At 40.1% G+C, this 19,409-nt stretch overlaps 2 protein-coding genes across 4 annotated transcripts in view; both read right to left on the reverse strand.

Annotated features, from left to right (window-relative positions):
• arhgap32b (Rho GTPase activating protein 32b) overlaps window positions 1-6,662 on the reverse strand; it is a 95,988-nt gene extending 89,326 nt beyond the window's left edge. For all 3 annotated transcript variants that reach the window (XM_044041769.1, XM_044041770.1, XM_044041768.1), the window contains exon 1: window positions 6,053-6,662. The gene's annotated coding sequence lies outside the window, so the exon portion shown is untranslated. The remainder of the gene's footprint in view (window positions 1-6,052) is intronic.
• Window positions 6,663-11,513: 4,851 nt separating this feature from the next.
• On the reverse strand, window positions 11,514-18,308 carry vps26bl (vacuolar protein sorting 26 homolog B, like). Its single transcript, XM_044042720.1, has 6 exons — window positions 17,938-18,308; window positions 15,597-15,753; window positions 14,590-14,754; window positions 14,107-14,282; window positions 13,867-14,009; window positions 11,514-12,513 (listed from the first exon to the last, which is right to left on the reverse strand). The coding sequence occupies exons 1-6, from the start codon at window positions 18,158-18,160 to the stop codon at window positions 12,373-12,375; spliced, it is 1,005 nt and encodes a 334-aa protein (XP_043898655.1). The 5' UTR covers window positions 18,161-18,308; the 3' UTR covers window positions 11,514-12,372.
• Window positions 18,309-19,409: the final 1,101 nt, after the last annotated feature.

Here is a 19,409-nt window from a genome sequence, read left to right on the forward strand (position 1 = left end):
TGATACGGAGCTGCAATGCTAATCTGAAAACAGATCTTTTTATTTGAGAACATGATTTTTAAATACAAACATAGCTGTATAAATGTAGCCATAGCTTTGTTAAAGGTGAGTGTGTTTGGAGGCCATTCATTAGCATAGCAGAAGATGTTATGACATGACGCAGAATCAGCATCTGTTTTGCAAACTAAAAAGACCAGCTGCGAGTAGAAACTCACACATCTAATAATAACAAGCAAAATTAAGATGAGACAGTTGCTCTATCACAAATTGGTAAGAACACTAAGAAGGCAACATCAGGTTACATAGCCTGGGACCATGATGTGTGTCTGCTACACCACACCCCTGCCACAGTCAACAAAAAACAGGTAACACGGTAGCAAGTGACAAGACCTTACTCCCAGCTATAGATTCTTATAACACTCTCAACTTCCTCTCTAATCCACACTTGGCTCATAATTAGCATGAGATTGTGATTCCCATTATTCATCATGGGATGTCCTAATCTAATTTATCTCACCACATTTTTATAATGAACCCAAAACAATTTTATTCACTTCTCTTTATGATATGAAGACATCTCTATTGCTGTTTTTACATTACTGCACTGTAGAGCTTTAATGCAGATGCTCAGACTACCACAGGCTCTTGTCTATAAAGTAGGGCTGCAACAATTAGTCAAAGCTGTCGACACAAATCGATGACAAAATTAGTTGCAGACAATTTAATTGTCAGCAGTCGTCGGCTACATCATTGTTTTTTGTTAACAAAGCGAGTCATTTGCTTTCTTAACCATCTCTGCTGAGAGTTGTACACACACACACATAAGTGTCTGTAGTCACATTTGTGTGTGTTCATGCACAGATGCTTGGGTGTGATGATTGTCTGCTCAGGATTACAGTGCATGTGTGTCCTCTTTTGTCACAGAAAACTAAACATAAATGTCACTGTTGTCTTCTCATGATGAGCAAAGACAGCATGGATGCCAGCCAAGCAGTGCTCACGGCGCCCCCTCTTCTGGACAACTTTGTAGTAGTTTCATACTAATAACAAAAGTAATAATAATAATAACCTGCTCACCTGCTCTACAGGTGGAGGAGTCGGTGAGGTTTGAGTCTGAAAATCCCCCCCCCAACCCATGTTTGAACAGCTATCCGAATTTCAGATAAAAAGTGACAGCTTCACTAGCTATGTACAGAGTTGATATTATCTGATTTCTTTCAATAGTCAGTGAGTGGTCCACGATCAAAATAGTTGTTAATTGAAGCCCTACTATACACGATGTCACTCCCAGGTAGTGACAATACCTTTACCTTAAAGACAATGCAATCCATTCAACAGCTTTTAATAAATGTTACTTGATTCAACAAGCTGCGGGTGAAAAAACACGTAAAAATCTGAAGGCTTCGGGTCCATTTGCAGCTGCGTGTCTTCCCTCTCTCTCTCTTCGCCCTTTCACGCTTCACTGTCCTGTCTAATAAAATGCAATAAAATCCCAAATAATATCTTGAAAAAAGGCTTCGTTAAAGACAGTGTAGCTAAAAACTAAGTTATTATTAGTATCCTACCAATTCTCTATTACACGCTCACTTTATTTATCCACTCGTACAAAAACCTCAGCTCAGATTCCAACGCAACAGCTTCACATGTGTGACAAATGTGCTGCAGTCTCCGAGATTTACAACTACAAAATACTTGTGCCCTCTATCTGTTGAGATATGGCTAATCCTGAAGTTACAGTAGCAGTAAATCTGAAATGGCTTCAGCCTTATCTATTGCATTGCATAGTATGTTGTTCTTTCAGTTGCAGCCGGGCTGTCCAAACTTGTAACAGCAACATTAGTTTTGCTCAGTCCAGCCACGAGTGAAGAGCTGCTCTAGCTTCCTTGAGCTGGAAGACATGGCAGTTTGAGTGATGAGTCATATTTTTCAGGTGGCCTAATAATAATTGCTACACTGGTATCAATCAGATGACTTATACCTAGTGTTTAATCAGACCAAATAATCCACATTGTGTGATTTGACAAGCTATTCATTTGCTTAAATCCATCTCAATTTTGTCTTTTTGGCAGGACAATTTTCCTCAGCTGAAAAAACAATCAAAATGAATGACTTGGTTTTTTCAATGTTAAGCTAAGACAGAACACAATTAAAATGCTTATTATCACAACTGCAATTACAACATCATTGTGTGTGAATAGCCAATATTCTAAAACTGCAACAAAAGAAGTTGACATCAATTGCTGAAGTCTACAACACTAACTGATGTGGCTTATGAAAACATGTCATGTTTCACTAAAGTATATGAGCAAACCAGTGACACAAAGCCTGATCTTAAGATCCTGTTCTAGTGGTCAAAAACTCATCAACATCTGCTGATATCAGGCTTTTTTTCTGCAGTGTCATCAATCAGAAATCATGTCAGAGTTCAAATTACTCTGCAATTGGATGCAACAGGATTTTATCTGCTATAGCACCAAACAGCAGTAACCTAAACATGACACCGATTTTCGATGCTAGTTAATTATGGTAACATAATTGACGAGTCTGCACCTTTTCTGATGTGACGTCATAACACTCACCAAAGAGCGATCGACAAATCATGCATGCTTTTTGTTATTGCTAATGTTATTATTCTCTGTATTATTGATAGTATGGCTCTGTCAAGCAATACTATCAGAAACTGACTATGGCAGCATTCATTTTGTATATATACACACAGCAGCAGAGCAGGGTTGGGCGGAGAAACCTCCTTTTTCTTTTGAGCAGCATAATTCACATCTGAAACCTTTCATGGGTGCTTCTTTGTGTTTTTAGTCACAGTTTCAACCTTTTCACAGCCATCTCATTGTACTAGCTCAGTGTTACATTTGCCTTTGTCTGTCGACATAAAACAATCACTTCCTGAGTGAAAGATATGTGTTTCTACCAAAACAGTGCATGGCACTGTTGTAGGTACTTTCATCTGGTGTGTTGATCTATACATGATTTAGAGAAAGGGAAAAAAATAGAAAGGCAAACTCCTCTACTTGGAATGGCAAAGGAGTCATTTAGTCTTTGATTGGGTTTATCATGGTTGAAAAAAACAACATACACCTGTTCATTTTGAGGTGTAAGAAGCAAAGTATTCACAATGAGCAATGCACTATTTGGCCAAAGATATCCAGCAGATTCCATTACAGAGAACCTGACTTCCACCTGCGGTTTAGTCTCCAGCACACTTCTCTTTCTGACCACTCCACTTCTAAATTACCCCTTGAGGGAAACACTAAAATTCACAGCACCGCTTTGCTCTGTCGCTGCATATAGGTATCCAAAATGACAGATCTTATAAGAGCGTATAACCGATGAAGCCAAGTTCCCAGCAAAGCGATTCGCTAGTAATGAATAAGGCATATTTCTCCATTTAAGAAACTTTATTAAGCCAGAGAGAGGAGGGCTGTCTTATATTTACTTCAAGTACAAACATGCTCGGAATGCTCGCACAGCTGCACAGCTGCGCCAATGCAGATAAGGTGCTAGACTTCAATTCCACACAAAAATCACGCTAAAACAAAAAAGAGCCAACTGGCAAAGGTATGCATTCTGCTGCTGCTGCACTGAACCGTGACACTGTCAGCAAAATACTTAACCAACCATGACTTGTAAACTGTTCCAGACCCATCATATTAAAGCAGCAATGTAATGGGCCTGAGAGGCATGTTGATGAACAACTGGTCATGGTGCCAGAGAAATGTTGCAAAAGACGATGAGAAAACATTTAGTCCCTTCTAAGACAACTAACTATTGTCAAAGCCCTACCCAAACATCAAAAGCTCTGTGGTGTAGCAAAATTGGATATGTATGAGGTGGATATACCGGTCTGTAGCGAGTGTGCCTTGGTACATACGGATTACAGGCTTCCGTGCATATCTGATTCAACTAATACAGGGAATGAAGCATCAGAAAACCCTGAACTGATGATTAACTGAGGTGTGAGGCAGTGGGTAGTGTTACTCCCTGAAGGATCTCACCACCCCTGAGGAATAACATTGTGCACTAAATTAATTTAAAAAACAGACTGCAAGAAAATAAAATAAAAATGAAGCATCCTTGAGGTGGTAGAGGGCACATGTTCCAGTGAGGTTATTAATTATTTTAAGGTAAAACAACATTCATTAAATATACGGTTGAAAGACGTCATCATAACAGGATGTATGACATTATATGTGCACATTAGATGAGTGGAAAAGTTTTTTTTCATTTTGTGGTCTGCTTTCAGAGGACTTCAATAACACGGCCTGACACACGAGCTGAGACAATAAAAAAATGTGACAACAGTCAACAGACTGCCGGCCAGTGATTGGTCAGAAAGTGTCGTCACAGGAAGAGTCATGAGCGTGACATCAGGCACAAGAATCAAACCGAACAATTCTGAACTGTAGATCAGTTAAAAAAACTTAAAAATCATGCGTTAATCTCCAGCATTTAGCCAGGAAACTTCTAAAATCTCAATATTTAAGGAATCCGGTGTATTTAGTGACAGCACTGCTGAAAGGCGGCAAACATGAGCCAGATCACAACCCGTTCAGTTGTATTTCAGTTCAGTGACTGTCAGATGAAGTCTGCGCTGTGGTCATGCAGGAAGAACTGAACGATTCTGTACTATAACTAGTTTGTGTGTTTGTGACGTGTAAAACGACATCGCGGCAGTTTCGCAAAAGGCGTGCTATGACGACCCTGCCTGCAATGAGGAGGTACTACAAAGTAATGGAAAACAATGTGCCTGATACCAAACTGAGTAGTTTATTCAAGTAGAGCATAGTGCTAGAACTGTATAATGGAAAAGTAAACCAATATTAACAAGACCAAGTCGTCGAGTATCCCTCCACTAGCAGAGCGAAAGTAAACACCAGCAAGTGAAAGCTGGACCAATATTCTCCCTTGTCCAGCCTCTTATTGTATCACTCTCTTTAACCCTCTTTGGTTTTTTGTGAATTGCACCATCTGTGTAACTTTGTCGCCTCATTTGCTAGCTCATTCTTTTTGTGGCATGGACCCAAAACCTGAAGTTACATAGTGCCAATGCAGCCTTTGCAGACCTGCTCAGGCTTTGACAGAGGTGCCATTCACCCTGTTGTAAGATGATACGTTATCAAAATTTGAAGGTTGAAATCCAAGATTGTGTCACCAATCCTAACCTTAAACTAACCACAATTCAAATCTAAGTCTTAAACCTTACCAGTTCCTCACAAGTTAGGCTCTGCTTCAGTGGGACCAGGTTTACGGTCTCCAATCCGACTACTGCTTCTGACAAGGTCAGTGTTTATGCCAGAGGTAACTAGAGGTAACAGAGGAGTCTAAAGAGGTAACAAATACAAGTTAGCACACATACATATACACACACATAGGTTTGTGCAGCTATTCTTGTAAGGCCACTGCATTGACTTGCATTTATTTAAACATTCTGGACAAAACATCATCAGTAAACATCACTGGTAACCAAGTAATGCCTTAACCCAACCAAGATAACCAGAGCCTCAGAGATGAGGTTCTGCCATAATAAGACCAGGTTTTGGTCACCATGAGGTCCAGACAAGGTCAATGTTTAAATGTAACACAAACACACGTATGAGCAGCTATTATTGAACGACACTGCATTGACTTGCATTCATTAGGGCAGCCAAACCAAAACCTTACCCCCAAACAATAAACACAAGCAGTTTAAGCTTAACCCTAGCCTAAACTAAACCACCTAAACTAAACCTTAGTACTAACACAGCCTCAGAAATGATCCTGTGTCTCATTAGGACCAGGCTTTGGTCCTCGAGGGCCACTGACCAGGAGGGTGTTTTATTACCCGGACAGGTCCATAAGAGACAACAAATACGAAAACACACACACTCACACCGCCACGAGCTTCACACACAGAACATACACATGCGCGCCGTCTACGTTAGACAACATCAACTGTCTGGTCTAGGCACTAAACACCGGCTGCAGCTCTGAATTATCTTACCTATCATAGTAATGGGGTTTATAACAGTATAATTGTGTTGAGTTATAGTCAAAGTACCTGTGTCGAGTGGCTGTGGTCTGTGCTGTGGGACCAGCGTCGGTTACCGTTGTTGCTGCTGCTGCTCCTGCTGCTGCTGTTTCTGCCGCTGCTGGGATGAGAGAGCTTAGCTTTCACTGTCTCCCGTCTGGCGCCTCAACGCTGCTAAACTCTGCCTTCATCGCAGCTTAACCCAGCACACAGTCACACTCACACACAAGCCGAACAACAAAAGTATATGAGGACATTGTTTATGCCGTTCGTCCCCAAGGACCGGTGAGTGGAAATGCGCCAACGGCTGTGTTGGGTTTAGGTCAAAGCCTAAACAAAAAAACAGGCTGCTCCACCGGGGACAACAGGCAGCGTCCACTCACTTACTCACTTACTCTCTCACTCACTCACTGTTGCTGTGGTAAGAGGGGGGAAATAAAACTCCTCACCCTCTCTGAGACATTCACCGGTTTCGTAACTACAGTATGAATAAACTCGCTTTTCTCTGGAGTTACCAGGCGCTGCTTCCAGGGAAAAAACTTGTGAAGCGGCAGCGGCTTCTCCGTGTGCTACTCGTGTGACTGAGCCCAGCAGAGGAGCTGCACGGTCGGTCTCCGCGCTGCCTTCACGTGCTGTCGGAAATAGTGGACTCAGGCTGGGAACAAGGGAGTGAGAGGGGGCAGTGGCGGCTCGAGCTTGTATGTGTGTGCTTTGGGTGAATCCCTGCATTACGGTGGCCGACAGGGGCAAACGCACTGCAACGACCCAAAACACAAAATCTCACAAACTACTGCCAAATTAAAACGCTGATCATAAAAACTGTGGGGTTACAGGAGGAGAAATTGTATTCTCTTGTTCAACATGACTAGATGTTTTAATAACGTAAGAATATTAGGTAGTAATTGGTTTTTGCAGCGTGTTTCTGTTGATGCATTTGCAGCGTTTGCGAATATGCAGCTTGTTTCTCCATCTGAATGTAATAAAAAGTTGTCCATTAGAACAGACTTCTGTGGGGAAATTAGTCTAGTTCTCAGTTGATTTGTAATGTCTTTTTCAGAAGAGTTAATGATCTCAATCACTCGTTTAAGGTGTTCTTCAATAGCAAATGATGCACATTTGGTCAAGGATTAGGCTTCACAATAGGATTTTGACTTGCAACTGAGAGATTACTACTATATTATGCAGCGCATGGTGTGTCCCGAGCCTCAGTCAACAACCACACACATTCTGTACACTCTTATTTTAATTATTTTTTTATTTTTAATGACAAAAATGAATATAATATATTTAAAAACACATAAAATGTAAACAATCATAAACACCAAAAAATATATCCATATCAGAAGGATAATATAGATTAGCAATTGCTTAGAAATGTCCCTTATTGAGCTTTGAACCCATCATCTCAAGTAGTTTTTAATTGTTTGAAAAGATAAGCTAATAGAATTCATCACCAAGGTTTTTTTTTGTTTTGCATCGCATGCATTCCTTCCTGAATGTTGACAGTTAAGCTCATTTATCGCATAACATCACGCCATGATTCCATTCCTCTTCAGCTGCTAGTGCTTTCACTCCCTGGTTAACAAGATGAACGAGTCATTTGGAACAGTTTTCACTGTCTGCGCTCATAAAAGCAAAAGATTTGCCTCTGGAGTGACGTTTTTTATCTCTATATATTTCTGAGGCAATAAAATGCTTTGCTTACAGTTCTTTTGTGGGGTTGATTTACACTAGGATTTGCTTTAAGAGCTAAATTACAGTGGTACAGTGTGACAGATGTAATCAGTGCAGGTTATCATTTTCTACAAATGTCTAGGTAACTACTCTCTCTCCACTCGTAGCAATTTATCAATGGCCTTAGCTGACACAAATTCGTTTGAGAGGCCCAAGGATGCACAGAAATCTGATCCAAACCTGCCTCCTAGTGGCAACATGTGCTCCATGCAGTGAGTTCTCTGGATGATGTCTCAAGCAAGCCAAACCCTGAAGGTCCCTGAGTGAGAAAGTTGAAGCATTTGTGACCTTTGACCCATTTTGACTGATACATTAAGTGTTTAAATAATTTTATTTTGTCAGTACTTTAATTTGTAAAGGTCTGGTTTTAATTAAAAACAATTCATGTTATCAACATAGTGGTACTTTTACTTGAGTAGAATAATTTCCACCTCTGCTAACAGCTGAGTGTAAAAAGGCAGCGTAGGTTTGAAATTTGATGGCTCTTTATTCACAATATTATGGTGAAGCACTCCACAAAGAGGCTGACTCCATTTGGGAGGATTGCTTTTTTTGCCAGAGAATAAATGCTAATAACAGAAATTTGGCCAAAAACTAACCTGAGCACGACATCACACATAGCAGCTTTAATTTATTCTTTTGGGCAAAAAACCCCTAAAACACTGAGAGGCAGAATTTGAGAAGGCCTGGATCATGGTCAGGATTAATCATGTTGTCAGTCCCTCTATTAGAACATAGCTACTGTTGAGTTAGGAGTCTGACTCATTCTACTAAAGAAAGAGAGAAGTGAGTAATAGCTATCATCTCTAGATTTATATTCAGAAACACTTACGCAGAACAAAAGCATCCGAGAGAGAGAGACAAGGGCTCGGGACACAGGCTGTCGCTAAACCTCGTGCCTCTCCGTCTCCGTAGGTGTGAACCTTGTGAACGAGTGCGAGAGACACAACAGATGTGATGATCAGCATCAAGCACTTCACACGAGACAAATAGTTTTGTTCACTTACTCCCTTTTTTTTAATGCAAAGTAAAACAGGAATATAGAAAATGATTAAAGTCAACCTTTGTAGACAGGAAGATAAAATAGGACGAGAGAACATAAAAGGAGGTGGCTGAATTTACACTGTGCATGTATAGTATACTGTACATTTCATTACTCTTTTTCCATTTTTAATTTTCGGGTTAGTCTCTTTTACAAACATGGTTAGTATGGCTGCTGTAGGTGTCGTCGGTACCAGCACTGGCCAAAAAAAACAGAAGAAGAAAATCACAAAAAACAAAGAAATAAAGTACATAGACTTAAGTAAGTAGGGAAATAAAAGAGAATTATACAGACATGTATGAAAATGACATAGGAGCCACGTCTGGATTGTTTTAGAGTAGAAAGTTTATTTGAAAGGACTGAATCATTGTTTGTGTGCCACAGGGACGGTAAATGTGCATATGCAAAAGACGGTGGTCATGTTTCTCTATCCAGCCTTTCTTTATTGTTATTATTATTATTTAGGAGGTAGTTTAGTAAGACTGTAGCCATTTTTGAAACACAAACTGGGTAACGTCCGGAGATTTGGAACCAGGCATTACCTGGAGGAATTTGCCGTTCACATATGAGCGAAACAGCATGTGTGACACATGTTCACTAAAGCGGTGGAATCGCTGGAGAATGTCTGACGTGACTGTGGCAGATATTTGGGTTCGCACACGTGGCCGATCCAGAGAATCTCTGGGGGTTCAGTGCACGTCTGAATGCAGCTTTTGTGTTTGCCTCTCAGTCGCCTCTCTATGAACCCCATAACATGATGTTCTACCATGATAATATGAATTGTGTGGTTCTTTATACACTGTAGCGACTGAACTGTATTTACTTGCACAGGCAGCAAAGGAACCATTCACTAGATTTCTATGCAAATGCACAAACAGTCCATCTATATTCAGCTCATCTTCAGACTAAACTGAACTCAGGAGAAAATCTACTTCTCCTCTCATCTCTAGTCTTCTCTGAACATTCAGTGACTACATTCATCAGTCAGTCTCTCTGGATGAATTTGACATTATGTCTTTCCATTTTACCCACAAGCAGCTGCACTGTCTGCCTTAAAAATTGCTTTGTGTTGTCAATTATTTCAATGGCACTGTTATTTGTAACAATTATTTGAATTTTTGACTAATCAGTTACCGAATTATTTGATTTAGTAATCAGTTTGCATGTTTTTTTTCAATAATTAAAACAGGCTTTCTGATTCTGCTGCTTCTTAAATGTGAATATGTTCTGGTTTCTTTGCTCCACATAAAGAAATCACTAAAACTGAGTAGTTGTTTTGGTTCAAAATCATAATTTCCAGGTTTGGTAAACAGTGATCAACATTATTCTGACATTTTACTTCTGACCAAACAATTGACAAAAAGCATTAGTTGCAGCCCTAGCTGTGTTGTCAGCAGTTTGTAAAGAATGACAAATTAGGGAGGAAGGTGCAGTAAATGAATGTGTAGAGCTGGGCAATCAGTCAATTGTGATTTTAAAATTATTTGTGGACAGAAAACAAACACTTGCTTAACCCGAGGCAAAACATTTAAAAGGAACTATATGTTGTTTGCACATCTAATAAACCTATTGATTTATTTCAACTAATGTTATTGAACTATTGCCCAGCCCTATTAATGGAATAATTAATAATTAAAGCAAACTTTGATAACACCAGAGAGCACGTCCCATTTCATCACAATACTTCTCATACAGTCTCTTAAAAAGCAAATTAAGTTTCTGCGGAGCGGCACACACAGCTGCGAGTTCAGCCACCATCAATAACAATGTCAAAACGTCCTCCGTCGAGCTCCATTAACCTGAATAAAAGCTTCCTGTTGGCTCAGATCAACACACCGCAGGCGTGGGGTGTAGTTGTCCATATTTTAGCAGATACCTGAACATCACTCCGGTGACGGGAGACGTGTTGTTTTAACAACAACAACAGTGAAAAGTCTGACCTGACAGCGCTGCATAGAGAAGCGTGCAACATAAAAATGTCTAAATCATTTATGAGACACAGTGAAGGGTTTTTACAAAAGGTGCACGGCAGAAGCATGTCAGGCAAAAGGCTAAGGCTGTAATAATGTTAGGGCAACAGGCTTTTTTTTCCCAGTATGGACAATAAAATCTAATAAAGAAGAAAACAAAGGATGTAATGGCACAGGGACTCTATGATCTAGACAAGATACAGGGAAGGTAAAAACATTGATTATACTCGTTTTAGTACAAGTACGTTGGGGATTCTTCAAATTCTGAATTTTAATGAATGCTCAATATGAATAGCTGTGAGTGAATGTATGAGTAGCTTTACTCATACATTCACTCCCACCCCCCACAATGTGAAACCACCATTTTACCTCCTCAATATTTCTGTAGTATTGCACTTAAATGATTTGGCAACAAACGTTTAGGCACAGAGCTGCGTCACCAACAGACGATCAGTAACTGCGTTGGCTTTGTCCCTAAGCGCAGGTGTAATACTGTCTTTATTAGACTGGAGGTGATGCTGGAGGGATGTGGAGTCTGGTTTTTATTCTGTCCCAAGTCCAGTGAGCAGGTTATTAAGAAAGAGTGAGATTATAGTGCAAATAAGAAAGTGATCAGAGAGTGGAATAAGGAAGGATGGAAGAAAAACCCACAGCAGTCACTACAGTGTCGTGTGTGCGTGCGTGCGTGGCGGCGATACATCACAGACACTGGCCCACAACCTAATAATACATCTAACATATTAAATCCTGTATTAAAATGGATTTATTTTTGTTCAAAAATAAATACTCTGTAGCCATGATCATTTCTGATGAGAGTCTTGGAATGTATGAAAATATTTTTGTCCTATTCAAATATGTAAATGCATTCCTATATTTTCTGAAGCAAACCAAACAAACAAACGAAAAAATTAAATAAAAGAAGCTATTCATCAGCACAGGAAATAGCAGGAAAATTATTTTAAATTAATTAATGTCTCATTAGTATGAGGAGACAGACATTTTATATATATTTTTTAGTTTTTTTTTACAAACTTGCAGCGCAATCGTCCAGCCAAATAAGCAGGGACTGAGGGAAAGGTTTGCGTTTAGAAAAACACCCGAGGTGGCTCTCTGACACGCTCTATACATTCGTACACACATTGAATTAAAGGTATAGGCCCAACAGTACTTGCAAATGAGATTTAAGTGCATCTAATAGGTGGAGTTTGCGTCACATTGTGTGTTATAAACAAAATATTTTTGCAGTTCATAATGACAAATGACAAATGAGCCGATACTGTCTAATCTGTCTTGAGGTGTTAAACTCCACCCAGCTGGTTTTTCTGGGATGTTAAAACAAACACTCACAGTTACATGTAACTCAAGGCTTTAACCAGGTCTGACTGTTTGTTCCCTCGACAAAACGCACACGCGATCATATTTCAAATCCTCTCATTCGCTCACGCTCTCACTCACATACGTTGTGGAAAAAAACAAAAAACACTGCAGTGCATTTTTATCTCAATGCAAACAAACCGATCTGTGCATTCAGACTCTGCCGACAGCCTCTGCGCTGCCTTCGCTCAGACACTCACGACACAGGCGGTGGATGTGCACGCTGGGCTTTAGCTGTCGTCGTCCTCTACGTTGCTCTGGGACAGAGTCTTGTCTGGATTGTAGGAGCCTTCAAAGCGCTGGGAGGAGATGGCCGCTTGGTGAGACATGCTCTTCCTCACGATGTCGCCTTTTCTCCACAGAGTGATCTCCTGCGGCGTTACAACACAACTCGTCACAAATGACAAACACGTACTGGCACGGTGGAATATGTTGGCACTGGACAGCTGCGCTGATAAAGATTGTTAGTGAAAGGTAACAAGTAGCAAAGTCATGTCCCAGTGATATAAAGAACTAAAAGAAAATCCTCTCGCCGCAAGTATGAACACTCTTTTAGATAGATATTCAGCATATTTTATGATTTTCATAACAGTGTTTCAAAGTGCTTAACAGTTAAAACCAAGTAAGTTAAATATAAAAGAAGCTTGGATTTGTCTAAGATCAATGGGGAGAGAGTTCCTGAGTGTCATGACTGAAATTATTGAGATTTCGTAGCAACCAGCAGGCTCAGTAGGGACAGGATGAGTCAATATACACCTTTTTTGTGGGTAATATCACAAGCTTAGTCATCTACTGAAACTGATATAAAGTCGATACAGACCTTCCACATCTTCTAACCTACTAAGATGTTAACAACACAGCCATTTTACACTCTGTGCTTAGTCATTTACAGTATTTATGCAATATTTTAGGTTTATGAATCACATCTTTTCCATACTTTTTTCCATGATTTTGACCATATCCGACACCTCTTCTTCTTTCAGCGTCTCCCTTTAGGGGTCGCCACTGCGGATCATCTGCCGCCATCTTGCCCTATCCCTTGTGTCCTCTTCTTTTACACCAACTGTCCTTGTCCTGTCCTCCTTCACAACATCCATGAACCTTCCCTGTGGTCTTCCTCTTTCCTCCAACATCTTAAGTCCAATAGAATCACATATCCCTCATCTGCACATGACCAAACCAGCTCAACCTTGCTTGTCTTACTTAATCCAAACCGTTCAACCTGAGCTGTCCCTCGAATATGCTCATTACTGATCCTGTCCATCCTGGTCACTCCAAATAAAAACCTCAGCGTCTTCAGCTCAGCCACCTCCAGCTCTGTCTTTTAAACAGTGTCACTGTCTCCAAGCCATAGATCATAGCTGGTCTCACCACCGCCTGGTAGACCTCAATTTTTGCTGCTATCCTTCTGTCCCACTCCTGATACTCATCTTGTGTACTGTCCATTGCATTGGATGGCTAACCCCAGGTATTTAAATTTTCTCTACCTCTACTCCTTGCCTCTTCACCGTACCACCTGTCTCACAGTCATCCACACACAGGTATTCTGTCAAAGGTATAAAGGCTCATCTCTAATTATTATTATTAGATCATTATAACTTTTATTAAAACTAGAAAAGTGTAATTAAGTTTAAAGTTGTCTTTTCCAAGTGGGTTCTGGCCAAGACTGACAAAACCACATTAAACAGGTTTACAGACAGGCAGAGTAGTGTGTGTGTGTGTACCTGCTGTTTGAAGTAACGTCTTTCCTCCTCATCAATGAGCACCAGGTTGAGGTAGTATCGCACAGAGAACTTCTTGTTGATGTCCCTCATGGTGGGTGTCATCTCATAGCCTGCCAAAAACAGCCTGATGGGGATGGACTCTCCTGAGGGACAGGAAGAGGACGAGGAGCAGAAAGAGTTAACAACAAAGCCAAAACCACTGTTTCTGGACTACCAACAGTAAACAACCCTTCTCTTTACCTCTGACTGGGGCACCGTCCATGATTTCGTACTTGGCTATGGTGTCGTTCTCGTGGTAGACGTTGGGTCCCGTACCTGTGGTCTCCCGCTTGATGATATCGATCTCCATATGTCGAATCTTAATCCTCACCAGCAGGAAATAAATCTTCCCCACAATCACGTCTTTTAGATGATACCTGTGAGTGCACAATGACACAATCCGTCATACTTACACATGACTTTTTTTCATTTTATCTTGCTTTGAACAAACGGGTAAGATCCTAAAACCCAGGAAAAAGTCTTAACTTAATTTATTTTGTGGCGTTTTTCAAATTTTGTATAAAAAACTATTGTAACTATTGTGCATATTATAAAATTTCTATTCTTCTTACAACTTCTGTTCCAGCTTATATCATTTTGAATAAGTAAACCGGTCACTTCCAAATGAACAGTTTTATAAATGAATCACAGCTCCATTTTATGCATGTTACTGCTTAGGCTTACTTTGATTTATTGTACTCGAACTCGATATGTAGACAGTCCTCGATGCCCACTTCCATCTTGATGGAGGAGTTGAGCTCTGGATAGGTGCTGAGTGTGTGAACCACAATGTCCAGTTCTTTGCTGATATCATTCAGTCTCCGGCTCACTGTCGCCCGAAGAAAGTAGCTGGAAGTGCAAACATTATGCAAACATTAGCTCACGAGCCGTGACAGTATGTGGCAAGGAAACAAGACTACAACACTAAAGTGGGTTTGGGTTAGGGTAAGCCAAATACAAAGAACTTTGAAATTCTGAGATTGTCTGACAGAACTGAGCTCATCAAGCTCTACTTTGTCCAAAGCAACATTAAGTGCTGAGCATTATTTACAGTTGATTTGTACAGTTCCAAATCATCCAATCAACATTTTGACATTACAGTAATATAGAAGAGAATTTTTATGCTACATTTTTAATATCTAATTATATTGATTCATAATAATACTATTGCACTTCCATTTATTTTTTATCTTAGCTTTCTTGTTTTCTATTCTATTCTGTATGCCACAAAATCTGAATGTTAAACTCATCTACAAATAAAGTTAAACATTAAGCAAAAATCCATAAATTGACATCTGTACTGTGACACAGTGAATGCAAGTTTTATAAGGGATCAATGAAAATGTGGATGTGTCATTTTTCTATCACCACAATTCTCTGTGAGTTATTATAACTTTAAGCAAAAAAAGTTGTCGATTCCAGTTTAAACAGACTCAGATATGAAGCTACGAGCAGCTACAGAGCTTCCGAACACATCTGACAACCAGCAACATTATAATTTACTTGTTAAACTTATTTCTTACTGGGATAATCATTTAAAATAATAACAATAAACACAAGTAGAGGGGTAGCTAAGGAATATGAAATAAGGAAAAGACAAATAATGTGAATGATGCTATGAACAATTATGTATTATTAATTAAGTAAGTTTTTATAAATGCACACCATCACACACACATAGCAGAGCTCACCGTAGTTTGACGTTCTGCCCGGTGTAAGACTCGTAGGGTTTCTCTACATGTGTGAACTCAAAGTCAAATGTCTGTGACTGTGTCAGCTCCCCCGGCCGAGCCAAGTCTTTCACAAGAGACACAAACTCATGGTGGTTCCCTCTGTCATAGTACAGCTCTGGAAGAGACACATTCTCAGCATCAGACAGCAAAACCATATTCCATATTCTGATGAAGGCGACATTTATGCAGACTCTTCCTTTAAAGCTGACAGCTGCAAACAGCTTTGATTGGATGTGATGAGTGTAATGGCTTCATCTGTGTGGATGTGTAATACCTCACAGCTGTTTTATTCTGAAACATCATTTAGATAATGATGAGTAATTTTGTGACCTGCGCTCATGCTACATCCAGTCTTAAGTGAAAGCGTCATTGTCCCATTCAAAGTACTTACATGTACTTAGAGACAGATGGTGGTGAGGATAAAAAGGGAAACTGGAGGGACTGCAACATTCAACATGCATCAAGTAAGAGGAACTTCCGCTCTTACTGCAGCAAAACTATAAACTCCATGTGAATAAATTGAACCTACCATTTTTAGATTGTAAAAGGAATTGTAGATACATGGAGTCACACAGGTCTTGTGACTTTCTTCACACAGTGCAACCTTTGTGCAATTATTTACAGAATTCAAATGACATATCATTTACTTGATGTTGTTTTGTTTGTTTGTATGACACATCCTGACAATGAAGTAAACTGATTCTATCTTGACTCATTTTACACAGTGCAACTTGAATTTCCAGGAAGTATTCACTTCAGATCCATGATCACTGTTATAAACCATACTTTAAAACAGCAGTGGAAAAAAAGCACAGTCCCTAAGGACCATCTCAATAGTTCTTCTCATTATCAGCCTCCTGCAAATCCCATGTTTTGTTTTGATTTTTGCCTGTGCTGCTTTTGAAATGTGTGACAGAACAAACAAGGTGAGTCATCCTCAGTCTGTGGATCACGTGGACAAGTGTCAGGGCTAAAAGTTTACCGGCTTCAAGAGGAATATCAAACTTGGCACATGGCTGTTTACAGCATTTTCTATGGACGTGTTTAAACTCAAAAGATCAAGGATCAAATTAAAGCAACCACCACACGATGGCTGATAAACAGTACTTCCAAACATTTGGAGACCTAACATGGAGATAAGTAGATGACAGTGAATCAAGGCGGAGCTAATTCCTAATTCCTAACAGTCCCTGCCAGTTTCACTCACCAAGTGTCGCTACTTCATGATTGAGGGAAACTTTGGGCGGAAAGTTACCTGACCAAAGGAAAAGGCAGCTCACAGCGGGATAATGGTGTAGAAAGCTACTCTAAGAGATGACCCATCCATGTTCCAATACATAGACTTAATACACTTTGTTCTCTATGTTGTGAATAAATAGAGAAATCCTGCACTTTTAGCTTTTCACAGACGTTTTTGTTTTCTTCAGTTCAACAGAGAGCGTGATGTATCATTATATGATTGTCTTGCAATTTATTGATTATCACAGAACCGTTGTGTCGCGATATTATTGGAATTGTTGACCGTGTATTGCCTTCGATTCCCACCCCTTATATATATATATACATGATTTAATTGATTTTGTGCAGCCTTATTAAAAGCATAATGTGTCATAAATGACAGCGTCATTTTCTCCCCTTCTCCCTTCCTCAGGGATGAACGGTAATCCAGAAATTCCTAGTGAATCATCAGCACGCTGCTGTTTTGCTGCTTGTTTACATTGCACAACCCGAAGAAAGAAGCACTGAAACAACTGTTTCAATGTTGTGTAACTATCACTATTCAAACAGGCAGTCTCAATAACATAATGCTTAGCAATAAAATTTTCCCCAGTGGTTTAAATTTAGTTAAATTTAGTGCAACATGTTGGTTTTAACAGCAGCTGATTTCCTACGCTGTATGCAGCATTTTAGTGTGTTTTATTGTTTCTTAGAAAGCGAAAGACTAAGCTCTAACGTGACTGTTTACTGTCAACATTTTTTTAAAACGGAATGTCAAAGGTCGATCAGACTAGCTAGCCAATGGCTGGCGCGTCAGCTGACGTTAGCTCGCACGTACGTCTGTCACGAGACCCGGCGCTTCAAACTGACAGTTGTTGTGACAGTGACTACAGTACAGTATTAATAATACAGAACAGTGCAATGTTGTTGGCTGGTGTAAAGTTACTTATGCAGACTAATGTGTCAAATAAAGTCAATGGAGTGAGTGTAGCCTGTAGCTACAACTGCCTAAGCTCTCATGTCAGACTTTGGCTCAGTGTGTGTGTGTGTGTGTGTGGCGCAGGCCCGTGTAGTCGCTCACCTATCTGTCCGACAAACTCGATCTTAATGCCGTTGTGCTCCAGCCTCTTTCCCGGGTATTTGAGCGTCACGTTGACTTTTCCCGACACTGTTTCTCCGTCGTAGAAGAGGAAATATTTGTCCTTCCTGCCGTCTTCGCTTTTGTGCTCAGCCTTCTTTCTCGTTTCAGCGTCATTCAGGACTATGTCGATGTCCGCACTTTGACCGAAACCAAAGAAGCTCATGTCTGCTGCTGTCACTGCCGCTGCTGCTGTCACTGCTGCTGCTCAGGAGGAGAGACAGCTCTGTGTTAGCTGTTACTGTAGCTGTTGCCGAGCAGAGAGAAGCGGAGATGAGCACAGCTAACACAGCGTCCCACAGGCTTGTTCTTCTTCGTGGTGTCTAATGGCTGTTGACAAACAATATTTTAGCCCATTACCGCCACCAAGTGGTGTGGAGGCTGTATTGGCACTTGTCAATTTCTGCCATTTATTTTAGCTCAAGCTTTACTGTTGTGTGATGACGTTGCCTCTCCACTAGAGGGCAGAGCTGAATCACAACAGGAGACGACTCAACTGTGTCACTTGTGGAGAAGCTTTGCTCTCCTTTTTGCATCAAGGCTTTATTAATGTTTTATAAAACGTTATTCATTATTTCAGATTTCCATTTCAAGAAATACACCCTCATCCTAAACAAGTTTTTCATTCTTTTTACCCTAGATTTTAAATGTAAAATGTCAGAAAATGTTGATTTTTCTTTTTGTTATACGGAGCAAAGAACATAGAAAACATTCACATTTAAGAAGCTGAAGGGTTCATGATGCACTTGGGAAAGTGATGGATGAGTTAAAAAAGTCTGTTACAATCTTCAGTCTCGTCAGTAGATGTCAACCACTCACTGGACCTTCAATTCTTGATAGAATGGTGAACTCATAAACCTTTAAATAAAAATCTGTAGTTTCACATCCAACTCATGCAGAGAATGAAATTAATACACATCGTAATCATCAATATGATATTTTAAATTAGGTAAACATTAGTTAAATATGAGCGTAAACTGATGAATAATGAAGCCACACATTCTATGATGTAATCGGTGTGTGTGTGTGTGTGTGAGAGAGAGAGCTCATTATGTGGCTCCTCTGGGAGCAGATTCATAACTGTTGTTGTTATTAGTTCTTGTCGTCTTCTGAAAGTCAATCCTCCCCTTTGTGAGTCATTTTACGATCAAATATGACAACAGTTGAATTATTCCCCCTCAGGCATCAACCAAAATGACTCACATTTCATAGAGAAGGGAGTAAAAAAACAAAAAAACTGTCTCATGCTGGGATATCTGAGAGTCACATGGCTGAACTTTACTACTCTTTCATATTTGAAAGGATGACTTCAACAGGCACAGTCCCTCCCGCTGTCCTGACATGACTGAGACCAATTATTTTTGCCGGGGTTTTGGGGGGGGCAGCTGGAGCTGGACTTCATCACATCACACCAT

Source organism: Solea senegalensis, linkage group LG13 (genome assembly GCF_019176455.1).
Source record: "Solea senegalensis isolate Sse05_10M linkage group LG13, IFAPA_SoseM_1, whole genome shotgun sequence".
Taxonomy (NCBI): Eukaryota; Metazoa; Chordata; class Actinopteri; order Pleuronectiformes; family Soleidae; genus Solea; species Solea senegalensis.